Source organism: Thalia democratica, chromosome 5, assembly GCF_965202585.1.
Source record: "Thalia democratica chromosome 5, ktThaDemo2.hap1.1, whole genome shotgun sequence".
Classification (NCBI taxonomy): domain Eukaryota; kingdom Metazoa; phylum Chordata; class Thaliacea; order Salpida; family Salpidae; genus Thalia; species Thalia democratica.
This window is the reverse complement of record NC_139169.1, coordinates 41,743,439-41,757,415: the sequence shown is the minus strand read 5'-3', so window position 1 is coordinate 41,757,415 and position 13,977 is coordinate 41,743,439. Positions and strand designations below refer to the sequence as shown.

General features: G+C 27.7%; 1 protein-coding gene across 1 annotated transcript; it reads left to right on the top strand.

The window, feature by feature from the left end:
- Positions 1-10,383: 10,383 nt before the first annotated feature.
- Positions 10,384-12,982, top strand: LOC145836548 (UDP-galactose translocator-like). Its single transcript, XM_082944344.1, has 4 exons — positions 10,384-10,555; positions 10,966-11,117; positions 11,349-11,471; positions 12,464-12,982. The coding sequence occupies exons 1-4, from the start codon at positions 10,384-10,386 to the stop codon at positions 12,980-12,982; spliced, it is 966 nt and encodes a 321-aa protein (XP_082800470.1).
- The last annotated feature ends 995 nt before the right edge of the window (positions 12,983-13,977 follow it).

Below are 13,977 nucleotides of genomic sequence, written 5' to 3'. Positions count from 1 at the left end.
CGTTTATTTGTTATAGAATGATAAAATACCTATTGCCTCTGGCGTACTTTGAGTTTGACTCGACTTAATACTATCACAATTGGTATGATTTCTAACAATGATATAGTTTTGCTAAAAAATTCGTTTTTTACTGAAATTATTTTGTTTTTTGCAGGAAATATTATATTAAACACTTTATGTGAAACTAAATTAGGGGTTCCGCCGAAAAGTTGAATTTTTGAAAAGGGTTCCACCACTAGAAAAAGGTTCAGAAGCACTGCTCTAATATATCATTTTGTATCTTAAGGTATATATTTTATAAAAGTAAACGGCCATAAAAGATTATTTTTTGTGGGCTGAATTATCTACAAATGTGTCGCTGATTGGCTGATCTATTTTCATAGGTATAAAACTATCCAATCGTGAATTTTGATGCTAACAACCATATTTTGGCACCACAAGTTGTGACAAATTAGCAAAACACTTGGTTTAAAATTCAAAAGTCTGTTGTCAAAATTAAACCTTACCAGTTTCAAAAACTTGTATACAATTTAACTGTAATACATCTGTAGCATGAGAAAAACTTCTTAAATAATAATTTAACTTAGGATTACTTTTTTACTGCTAATATAAGGTTATGAGTTGTGGGGTCCATCGTTTTTGTACAAAAACTAACAGTAATTACATAGGATGAAGTTGCACCAATATTAAGCTGAAATAATATTGAATATTATTGTCCTTTTAAACATTTATTAAGGCTAAAAATCAATGTTTCATGCCGAATATGTTTATTCTAAAAATATACTTTGTTATAAACAAGCTTTAAATAAATAGTGAGAATAAAATTTATTTATGACGAAGTAAAGTATTCGATTGATTTTGCTTTACGCTATCATAATAAATATAAACTATTGAAATGATATTATTGTTTTTTATTGTTTAATAAAAGCAATTACAGTACACTACCGCTTAAGTACGCAAATTGAACCCGACCAAAAAGTGCGTACTTAGCACGGGTAGTGCGTACTTTTTGAAAACATAGTATATTATAAACTTTAGTTGTTTGTTTTCTTTCTTACAACTAGTCACCAAATAATTAAGCCAAATAAACAAGTCTTTTTATTTTAAATAACATTTAATACATAATTCTAATCTGCAAAACTTTTTATTAGATTTCAAAATGATTTATTTTGTCTATAAAAAGTTTCTACATAATTAATACATACTATCAATATAGAAAGTCAATGTCAGTCAATGGTATAAAAAAGAATATTAAGCTATATTTTGTTTTGTTAGAGGTAAAGTACCAAACTACATTGTGTTTACCAAACATTTTGAAAACATCAATGTGTGTACATTTAAATTAAGTTATGACTTAACTATGTTGTATTTGTAGGTTTTTTTAGCTTTGTCATCTAGATTTATTTATTCAATAGCATTACATCTCAAATATCATTATTCTTTTCACTTTTCTGCAACCACTACATAAGTATTTAGTTTATTAACTTTTAATAACAGGACTGTCACAATTTCAGGCTACTCAGGATTACTCACCCTAGTTTAAAATTTGTGAAAGTCTTAGGCTAACTCAGCAGGTTGGCCATTCTACCTTTCTTGATAAGTGCGTACTTAAGGCGTGATGCGTACCATAAAAAGTGCGTACTTAAGCGGTAGTCTACTGTAAATATTTAAGTTTTATTAGTTAATGATTATCATAACTCAAGTTATGTACTTTTAAACATAAATTTTTAGCCAAAAATTATGGTTTAGAAGACATCAAATACAATATAATTTCAGTTTGATATTGGTGCAACATCATCCTAGGTAATTACCGAATTCAAATTGGCTTTTATGTTATTAAATATATACAGGGTTGCCACACACTAATGAGCTCAGGGAATTTTCAAATTATAGAAAGTGTCAGGGAAACTCAGGAAATTTCTAATTTTTCTAAACTCTGGGAAACTCAATGCAGTTTTGATTTTTTTTTTAATTTAAGGAAAATTTTAAGATTTTATAAAAAAACCTCAGGGAAAATTTTAAATAGTTTATTATTAAAAGTTTTTAAGGATTTTAAAAAACCCAGGGAAACTCCGAGAAGTTTAAGGTTACTCAGGGAAGATATTATGACTCAAAGAGTGGCAAACCTGTATATATTAGGATTTAATTTATTTTATTTTTAAGGCCAATTTTCTTGGAGTTCAAAGAAAAGATCACAAAAAATATTTTATTTCTTCATTTTAAAGGTATTTACTAAAATTTTTCAGAGTTTATTTTCAAGTATTACAGCAACTTGTAGATAGTATATTTATAAAAACAGAATTAAAAAAAATTTTGTTAAAAAATGTGTCAAAACACTTTGTATCATGCTCATAATTAATTTCGTTAGTGAATACCATTAGTGTCTTGTTAAGGAGTAAGATTGTAAAATATCTTCAAGTTGAGACATTTTATAAATCATACTTTCTACAAGCTGGAAGAAACTCTGATAAACTTAAAAAAAAAACTATGAGCATAATTCTAAATACAATCAATTTTTAATTGATTTGATAATTTTGTTTAAATAAATATGACAGGGTAACTCAGGCCTCTGATTGATTTTATAACTTTGTTTTTGAACTTAAACATTGTTTAAACAACAAATTTCTGATTTTCCACAATAATATATACCACATCATAGTTATATAAATAAAAATAAAAAGAAAAAAAAGTATTGGGCTTTAGACCCGAACACAGAGGTTTTTATGTAAATGTAAGCCGCTTTAACTACTCGTCCATGATGCATGTCAGAGAATTGCAAAATTTGCGTTTATATATGTAACAATTTTTCAAAAGTTTTTGCATTGAAATTTACTCATAATTGTTAATTCTATAAAAATTTGATAACATAATTAATTATACTTATTTTGTTAACATGGCAAAACAACTAAACCAATATTTGAATTAATTTAATCATTATATTTAATCAAGTATAACTCTTACTATTTAAAAAGATACAGAATAACAAAACAAAAATTATACGTAATACACACAACAAGTTAATACATAAAACAAACAAGATAATTGACTTACTTAAGCTAAATAAAAGTAATAGTTACTTTATTTAAACTGTTATGCCTAAATATAAGCTTAATATTTTAACCTACAATTAATAAACTTTAAAATCCTACGCCTACACCTTACACTCATTTTATGTCTAATTTATATGGATCTCATAAAATTTACTCCCTTATTAAACTAATTCTTAATTATTTTAGTGTTTTGTTTTTCAATAATTTTAAAACCTTTTCAAATGTACTTTTGTGTTTATTTTCGCCAAAGTAATTTATTTATAGTAAATTTATATTAAAAACCTGCTTGAATAATTTTTTTAACTATTTTTGTTTATATGCGATAAAAACCTCGACTCAAGATGTTTTATAAGCGTTTTGTGTTATTTTTGACTAAAAATTTTGTATTCTCTACGTGTTTTCCATGAAAACAGCTTAATTACAAATGAAAAGTATTTATTAAAATAACAAGCAATTGATAAAATTCTTTATTAAACGGGTTATTAACCAATAAGAGTTTAAAATAAAGTTTTTGAATGTACGAATATTTACTTTGATTTAATTCCTTTCTTAAACCTGTTTTAACCATAGTTTTAACATTCTGTTATTTATGTATTAAAGGGTTATAGGTTATAAATAGAATTTAAAATATTTAAAAAATGATTTCGTGTCTGTTGAAAAGTCAAATTTTATTTATTCTTAATTTTTCTATTAACTTTTCATCAAACTATCTATTAATAAAACTTTGATATTTACATACAATTTTTTTTATCTATATATGACGTTTAAACGACGTTTTATTGTTTATTTTGTACACAAAATATACTAAATATCATTGTTTTTGTTGAAACTGATTAAGTTATAACGTCTAATTCTATATTTTTATTTTGATACGTTTTCTTATTATTTTTCTGAGTTTTAACATAAAAGTTTAATTACTAATGATCTTAATATATTTTTTTTTACCCAAAAGTACGATCCTTTTAATTGTTTATTTTAAAATTTACGTAAATTTGGTTTTTTATAAGTAATTATCAAAAAATTTATTATTACTTAGTGGTTTATGAAAACTTTAATTAAATTATTAAAAACTAATTATTTTATGTAATTTAAGTTAATTTTTAATTTAAATTAATTTAAGCAAGTTTTTTACATCATTTAAAATATTAGAGTTTTTTGGATTTTATATTAACAATATGTTTGCTTTTTTAAAGCTATCGCACCATTTTGTCCCTGGTTTCGTATTAACTTTGAAAAAAATAATATATATGTTCGTTAGCGCCACAAATTTTAAACAAATCAGCGACGCATTGGTTGAATATTCAGCAGTTTTCTGTAAATCTGGTGTTTTACTCACAAAAGGCTGTTACCTGCTTTGGGTTATACAAATCTATAAAAAGTCATGAAAAAAAATATATCAGTAGTTTATCATCAGACAAGTTTGTAATAACACGCTAAGATGCTTTTATTTAATTGCTAAGTTTAGTGCGTTAGTGTATCGTATTTTGTTCTATGTTAAGTTCATATAGTAAGGTACACGTTGAAGTCACTAAGATTAAATTAAAGATTTACTTTCTAGTCTACATTAAGACTATATATCAGTTCATATATTAGAATCATTATAGACTAAGTTGCATTGTTACTAGAATCAGAGGATTATAGATATACTTATTTCAGTTAGTGCTCTGACAAAAACTATTTAATAAAAAAATCAATATGATAAGTATTTTTAGAAATTTTTCATTTCAGAAAATGTTTTTTTTTGTATGGTATTTAAAATATTTAAATTTTAGTTTACTATCAATAGAAATACATCACTCTGCTGCAATATTTTTTTCAGATTTCAATAATATCTCTTACATACTAGCCAAAATTTATTATTTTTAAATAAATTATACTTCTTTATATTATTTCTTCATTTATTTATCAGAACAATTATAAATAAAATTCTAATATATTTAATTGTTTTCATACTTCCAACTTTTTGACCTTTAAATGTTAAAACTAGAAGTAGATTGGTTATATAAGTTTAAAAATCAATAGTATTTTCCTGTAGAAAATGCATAACACAAAAATGAATAAAAATCATCTAAAAATTCAAAACTTCGAAATTATTAAAATAAAAAAATTTATTGTAATTATGTCAGATAACTATCGTTTTTTTTTCTTATTCTTTCTAATATTACTAACAAACTTTATTAAAAGCAAACAACTCAAAAATATACTTTTTTGGTTGATTTGAAACTGTTATTTTAACTATATTTTGAACTCTTAAAGCTTTTATTATTTTAAAATATTAAAATATTTTAATTTACCACATAAATTTTAATTCACACTATTAATAGTGTTTTTTCTTAGTGTAGGCCGTTTAATTGTGCAAAAAATTATTGAACGCTAAACTAAAAATATAAGTTTGAGATCTTGAATTTAAGTTTAAAAAACTTACATAGTCTTGATAAATTATATGACAAAACTGTTTGAAAATTTATAACTTCCGTATTTGTTTGTTTAGATAGAACAGTATAAAATTTGAATATTAGAATTGTTACATATTTTTAAATTTTATGACATGGTATGAACTTAGATGAGCATAAAACAAATATATTTACACAAAGTTTTAATTGTACTTACTTTTGTTTTAAATTTTTATAGTCTTTGGTAGTTTAAACCTCAAACTTGTGGTCTAAAACTCTAAAAGAAGTTTTTCCAAACTTTTTTTTTCAAAAAGGCATGCTAAACAGAAATTAAAAAGCTATGGCCCCCTCAAACAACATTATTTTAAAAACTACCATAGAAAATACCTGAGACATTTTGCTCTTCATTATAAACTCCAGAACACCTGGTGTAAGTTTCAAATTATGACTTCATGGCCCCTCCCTTAGGCCCCCTATATTTCTGTTATGCCCAGTTTAGGAAACCCTAGTCTAAAGTGTGTGACAATAGCTTGTAATATAATTCCGGTGTTAAAGTAATAAAGTTAACCGACAGTCAAATTAAAAAAAAAACTATGCTAGAGTTTTTTTTGTTTAAACTTACTAAAATAAATTATTAAAATAGATAATTATATGTTTATTTGGTTGCTAATGATAAGTTATTGTTTTTTGTATAGAATATAATTGAACTTAAAATTTAAGCTACAAGTTATATTTTAAGATTTTAACTGTAACTACAGTTTTATAGTTTATTTGTTTTTCTTATTTTAAAAACATTCTTTTTGCACCTAGTTAAAGTTATACTAGATATTCACTATAAAAGATATTACCAACAGACATGATAACACTTTTCAATTAGTAAAAGGGTTGATCATGCCAATTCGATCATCAGACCACAAGTTTCGGTAGACTGAGACCGGTTTCGTCCTTATTAGGACTCATCAGTCAGTCACAACCGAAAAACTTGTAGTCGTCAATCTACAAACGGTTTATCATGCTTTCGCATGAAGCAACCATTTGCTGGCAATGATTAGTGACGTCAGCATTGTCTTTGCCGTGCAACGTTTAAAACATTGTCCACTAGGCAAGACATCTGGTACGCTCGTTTTAGTACAATCAACAAAATCGGCGAAAGTCTGCAGAACAAGTCCGGACTTTCGTTTGCCGTGAGACAAGCTCAAATTTAACAAAAGGGTTGATCATGCCAATTCGATCATCAGACCACAAGTTTCGGTAGACTGAGACCGGTTTCGTCCTTATTAGGACTCATCAGTCAGTCACAACCGAAAAACTTGTAGTCGTCAATCTACAAACGGTTTATCATGCTTTCGCATGAAGCAACCATTTGCTGGCAATGATTAGTGACGTCAGCATTGTCTTTGCCGTGCAACGTTTAAAACATTGTCCACTAGGCAAGACATCTGGTACGCTCGTTTTAGTACAATCAACAAAATCGGCGAAAGTCTGCAGAACAAGTCCGGACTTTCGTTTGCCGTGAGACAAGCTCAAATTTAACAAAAGGGTTGATCATGCCAATTCGATCATCAGACCACAAGTTTCGGTAGACTGAGACCGGTTTCGTCCTTATTAGGACTCATCAGTCAGTCACAACCGAAAAACTTGTAGTCGTCAATCTACAAACGGTTTATCATGCTTTCGCATGAAGCAACCATTTGCTGGCAATGATTAGTGACGTCAGCATTGTCTTTGCCGTGCAACGTTTAAAACATTGTCCACTAGGCAAGACATCTGGTACGCTCGTTTTAGTACAATCAACAAAATCGGCGAAAGTCTGCAGAACAAGTCCGGACTTTCGTTTGCCGTGAGACAAGCTCAAATTTAACAAAAGGGTTGATCATGCCAATTCGATCATCAGACCACAAGTTTCGGTAGACTGAGACCGGTTTCGTCCTTATTAGGACTCATCAGTCAGTCACAACCGAAAAACTTGTAGTCGTCAATCTACAAACGGTTTATCATGCTTTCGCATGAAGCAACCATTTGCTGGCAATGATTAGTGACGTCAGCATTGTCTTTGCCGTGCAACGTTTAAAACATTGTCCACCGAAATGTCTCAGTCTACCGAAACTTGTGGTCTGATGATCGAATTGGCATGATCAACCCTTTTGTTAAATTTGAGCTTGTCTCACGGCAAACGAAAGTCCGGACTTGTTCTGCAGACTTTCGCCGATTTTGTTGATTGTACTAAAACGAGCGTACCAGATGTCTTGCCTAGTGGACAATGTTTTAAACGTTGCACGGCAAAGACAATGCTGACGTCACTAATCATTGCCAGCAAATGGTTGCTTCATGCGAAAGCATGATAAACCGTTTGTAGATTGACGACTACAAGTTTTTCGGTTGTGACTGACTGATGAGTCCTAATAAGGACGAAACCGGTCTCAGTCTACCGAAACTTGTGGTCTGATGATCGAATTGGCATGATCAACCCTTTTGTTAAATTTGAGCTTGTCTCACGGCAAACGAAAGTCCGGACTTGTTCTGCAGACTTTCGCCGATTTTGTTGATTGTACTAAAACGAGCGTACCAGATGTCTTGCCTAGTGGACAATGTTTTAAACGTTGCACGGCAAAGACAATGCTGACGTCACTAATCATTGCCAGCAAATGGTTGCTTCATGCGAAAGCATGATAAACCGTTTGTAGATTGACGACTACAAGTTTTTCGGTTGTGACTGACTGATGAGTCCTAATAAGGACGAAACCGGTCTCAGTCTACCGAAACTTGTGGTCTGATGATCGAATTGGCATGATCAACCCTTTTGTTAAATTTGAGCTTGTCTCACGGCAAACGAAAGTCCGGACTTGTTCTGCAGACTTTCGCCGATTTTGTTGATTGCTTTTCAATTAGTTTGATAAAGTTTTGTGTTTCTTTGTTACTTATTTTAAGCTTTAGTATCTGAAAAAGGTATATATCATTTTGATAAGTTGGAGTAGGTTAGAGGTAAGGTTTTAGATTTTTATAAATGTGGTTATAGATAGGATTTTAATGTCTAAAATGTTTATAATTTATCTAATAAAGAATTATTAGATAAATAAATTAATTATTTGTATAAAAAATATATTTTAAACCATACTAACCAATTTACTAAGAATAGAATCAAGTTTATATGCAAGTATATTGAAACTTAAAAAGTATTAAAAGCTGTGATAAGTTAGGGCTTTTAGCTAAAACTATATAAATTTTAATATAGTACACATTAGGATTTCCAGCTATCAAGTTAAGTTTCAGTATGGTTAAAGGTTTTATCTTTTCTAGTGTTTATATAAAGTAAATATTTGAATATGATATTGTTAAATTGAGTTTTTTAAAGTTATAAAGAGTCATTTAAGCTTAAGTTATGATTTAAATTCTTAAATTACTAATTTATAACAGTATAATAATTATTCTAAGTTTGGTAGTTACTTTAGTATTTTTTTTAACAAATCAATATTTATGAACTTAAACAGATTTAGGTTTTTTATTAAAACAATTAATTACTAATTAAAATTTTCCTTTACTTTTTTCAGTTTAGTTAAATAACCAGGGTTGCCAAAAATTATGGAGTTCTATAAATACCTGAATTTTCACAGTTAAAACAGAAAATATATGTAAAAACCGGAATCGTGAACGAAAATCACTAAAAGCCTGAAACTCAAAACAACTATTTCTTATAAAATGGTCAAATTTTAATAATATGAAAAATCTATCATATAAATTATTTTTTGGTAAAGCTTAAAATTTTATTTATTACAAAACTTATTTAAAGTTGAACTGCAATATATTTTCAAAATTTTTATACTATATAATACGGTTTTTTATCTTAAACTTAATTTTATACTAAAAACTAACAAAAAAAAAATTATTTTCAAAATATTGGTAGAAATTTAGAAAACCTGGAAAACATTTTCAAAAAAAATCTAGCTAGCTTAAATTAATATAAATTTTTCATTCAAATAGAAAAAAATATGTGTAATAATATATGTAATAATATGTGTAATTTAAAAATAATAATTCATTGAACATTGTAAACCAGAGACAATTGTTTGATTAGTTTTTTTTTTAAATATTACAATGAATTAAGAAATTTATGTAACTAATTGACATAATATTTCTTTTTAAAACATGTGCTCACTTCTTTACAATGTTTACATGTTACTTAGATTTGACACGAAAAATCTCTCTTAAAGACAAAATATTATTTATTAAAAACCACAGCTAAAGTAGTTTAACAGTAACTTTTCAATATTGTTATACAATTTAACACAGTTAAACTCATTTTTTACAACAAATAGACCCAAAAACTTGTACTTTTGAAAACCAGCAAGAAATTTATCAAAAATTCAGTGGCACTGTCATCTAATAATTGTTTTTTGAATAATTCTTTTTATAAATAGAATTTAACAAAAGTTACTTATTATTTTATTTTGTTTTATTTTTGTTACACCAAAGCTCTAATTTCAAATGACTAAGAAATAGAAATTTTTAAAGTTTATCGAGAATAAGACCTACCAATAGCGTATTTTTGTAGGTAATTTTCTGTTTAAATTTTATCGGAAACATCAAGTTTTATTTTTTTTTCGTCTATAATTTATTTTTATAGTATAAAATTACTTTAAACCACCTAGTTAAACTTTAATTCTTAGACGTACCAAAACAAAATCCTTTACTTATTTTAATCTGAATTTGGTAATGGTTTTGATGTATGTATCTAACTAAAATAATTTTTCTAAAAGTTTCTGAATGAGCAACGAGTGCGTTTCAAAACACGTTTTTGCATAAAATACAAAAAAAAAACTGTTGTACATATAACTTTTTATAAGATACTTAGTTTTGAAAAGTAAAAAGCAATGTATTTTTTAAGCAACTTAACGTGCATGTTTTTTCAGAACAACTGCACTAGTAGCAGATTGATAAACAATATGAAGTATGCAGCATTGCTCCTGTTAGTTATTCAAAACGCATCACTTATTCTGTCAATGCGGAAGGCAAAAACTTCTGAAGGAGATCAGTTCTACTCTACTGTTGCAGTTGTGATGGCAGAAGTATTGAAAATTCTCTCTTGCTTAGTAGTTATTCTTTATGAAAAAAAAGGTCAGCTAGTCTAACTGTTTTATTTTTATTTTTTTACAGTATCTTAGACTTTAGAGTTATAAAATAGTTTGTACTAAATTTAATTACAAGGTCGAAAATGATAACTTAATTTGAACTTTATTTCCAATTTAATATATTTAAACACCTTGCAAACAAAAACTAAGGGTACAGAAATTTGTATTGAATTTATAGAAAGTGTTGAATAGACTACTTTCAAACATTCTTGTAATAAGTAAACTAGACTTCAGTTTTAGTTTCATATAGATTTTCTATTGACGATTGTGTTTCTGTAACATTTCAACCTTTTTTAAAAATAGTTTTAAATTACTATAGGTGGTCATAATACGTAATTTTGTAAGTTAACCTCCTTGTGGATTTAAAACTATTGGTTTTAAGTTTTAAATATACAGGTAGTGTTATGAAGCTGTGCACATATTTGAAAGAAGAAATTGTGTACGAGCCTGCAGACACTCTCAAACTGGCAGTACCCTCACTCATATACTTGCTGCAGAACAACCTCCTTTATGTTGCAGTTTCAAACCTGCCTGCAGCCACTTATCAAGTTGGTAACTTTTCATTTATTGTTTTACTACATCAGCTTTGCAAGACCGTGTCGAATAGGTTCATAGCAAAAAAAAAGCACCGCAACAGAAGCTGTTCTGAACTATTACAACATTTTGAAAACAAAAATGCTTTAAGAGTACTTTATAATCAACTAATTAAAATGATTTTTTTTTATATTGTTAAGAAGCTGAGTTAAAACTACAGATAATTTTATAATAAATTTACACAGGTCACTTACCAGTTAAAAATACTGACAACCGCCTTATTTTCTGTACTAATGATGGGGAAAAAGCTGTCAAAACTTCAATGGTTTTCTATGATTTTGCTTTTTGCTGGAGTTGCTATTGTACAGGTACGTTTAATTTATTTAAAACTTGCAAAGGTTTGAATTTTTAAGACTTAGTGTTGTTATAATTTTTTTTATCCACTCAACAACTAATTTAATTTGTAGGGATAGTTCTATTTATAACAATTAGTTGTAGTAACAAAATTTTAGTACTCCTATCATGCTAGTTATCAATATACGACCTTATTTTATATTTCTGAATAAAAGTTTTTTGTATATCTTACACTTAAAAAATAACAACACTTGTTATGTTTTAGCTTAAGTAAAACAGTTCCAATTTCTTATTGTTTAAATTAAAAACGACAATAAATGTTTTGTATAATTATTTTAGCTTTTAAGTGAAAAAAAAAGAAGTATATCTTTAATTACTTATATCAAAACTATCAAACACTCAAAATCTCATACTTCTGATAACTTTAATCAGTGTTAAAGTTGGTGTAGTGTATAGTAGTTCTTTAGTACAGGGGTTGTAACGACAACCTTTTTTAAGTTGCAGGTATATTTTTCAATAAAAAATTGCTCGGGCTCGCATAGTATAGAAAAAAATCTTCCGCGGGTCAAAGTTCTTTTAAACAATGTAGTAACAATTATAAGAATAATATTTTTAACTTAACGCCTTATCAAATAAGCAACAATAAATAATTAGTAATTATAATACATTAAATTAAAAGCCTAACTGTAAGTTTTTACATTAGAATATTTTTTTACTGTTTAAAAAAATATACGTTTTAGCTGAAAATTACATAGCGTCCGCAAGTTTTCTAGATTAAAATTTACCTTACAGTTTATACTAACAAAAGTTAAAGAAAACAATAGTTAAAACTATATTTTTCAGAATACAAACTTTAGTCCTTAACAATTTTAAAACAATACATCAGTTATATTAAATTAGTCAAATATAGCTTAATACCTAACATATGTAACATATATATGTATATATCGAATGGTAATTTAAGTGTATTTTGTACTTATAAACCATGTAACACTAAGCTTTACAGGTCCAAAATACATCAAACTCGGAAAAGAGCAATGCTTTGGTAGAGCAAAATCAACTGCTAGGTCTCGTATCGGTCCTTATTTCAAGCCTGTCAAGCGGATTTGCCGGCGTTTACTTCGAAAAAATACTAAAAAAAGACGAAAAAAAGTCAATTTTTCTTCGCAACATACAGCTTGGAATTTTCGGAGCAGTTACTGGGTTGCTAGCGGTTTGCATTAAAGACGGAGCGGGTATCTTGAAGAACGGTTTGTTTTTCGGCTTCAACTCATTAGTGTGGTTTTGCGTGTTTTTGAATGCTTTCGGAGGCATTTTAGTTGCAGTGGTGACCGCAAAAACTGACAGCATCGTAAAAGGGTTTGCCACTTCCACGTCGATAGTGGTCAGCACGGTCGTTTCTGTTTTCCTTTTCGGGTTTCAGGTCACACCCGCTTTCATGGCAGGCGCGTGTCTCGTTACTGTAGCGGTTGTTATTTATAACAAGTTTAAAGTAAAACTGCAGCAGCCTAAACTTTTGCCATAATCGTTGCAAATGGTTTATTTAGTCTATTTCTATGTTTATGAGTACAGAATTTAAAAGAATAAAACAAATAAATAAACAAAAGTCTAAGTAATTTTTTGTGGTGTTAACAAGTTTCAGAAATAAGGAGTATAAAAAATTTATAGATGCTATATCATATTTTGAAGTTCTTTTAAAAGCATACATACTTTTTAAGATAAGTACAACTTTATAATATGGTTATGATATTTTTTATTTTATTTTACCCTTGAATTTGTTTTTGACTACCCGTTTTCTTATGAGTTTTTGCAAATTGTTTTCGTTTATTAAAAACGCTTATAGTATAAAGATAAAATTTAAGTAGTTTATTATAATAATAGATATACATTTTTAAGATTTAAGATCAAAAGTGTAATACAACTTGAGATGCAGGTAACACTTTTTATATCTTATGGTGCTGTACAAATAAATATTTATAAAATTACAGTTGATACTTTTGTTTACCCTATTTTTTACAATTTAGATAGTCTAGAAAAAAATGAATTGAAAGCAATATAAATATACATTGAAAAGCTAAACAACTGTAAACATATATTTTTCAAATACATTGATGAGTTAGCAGCCTGTTGTATATAGGCTTTATTATTTTTGACTGGTCAACTTTAATAAGCTTAAGAAAACTAAATATATAATATAATAAAATATATGTCAGTTATCTCCCGGCTCTGAAAATTAAGATTAAGCCGAATCCAAATGTTTTTCTCATAATAAGATTTTGCCGGATCGATAAATCTGGTAGATTACTAATTTACATTAAAAAAAAAGTCTTTGCTGAACGACCCTTCTTATAAAGTCTTGTTTTTTGTTTATCACTAGTTTTTAACTATTAGGTAAATAAAATAAAACAATTCTGGTAATGAATTTCAATCTCAATCAATTTTATTCTACAACATTTGTATGAAAAAACTAATTTCGAGGCAAAACTTGGAAGCAATGGTCAAAAGTATTTTTATACAATT

Bases quoted from the DNA above. Each gene is read 5' to 3' on its own strand.
- LOC145836548 (XM_082944344.1), top strand. From the start codon at position 10,384: ATGAAGTATGCAGCATTGCTCCTGTTAGTTATTCAAAACGCATCACTT. The intron at 10,556-10,965 runs GTCAGCTAGTCT...TTAAATATACAG, and splicing joins TATTCTTTATGAAAAAAAAG to GTAGTGTTATGAAGCTGTGC. The intron at 11,472-12,463 runs GTACGTTTAATT...TAAGCTTTACAG, and splicing joins CTGGAGTTGCTATTGTACAG to GTCCAAAATACATCAAACTC.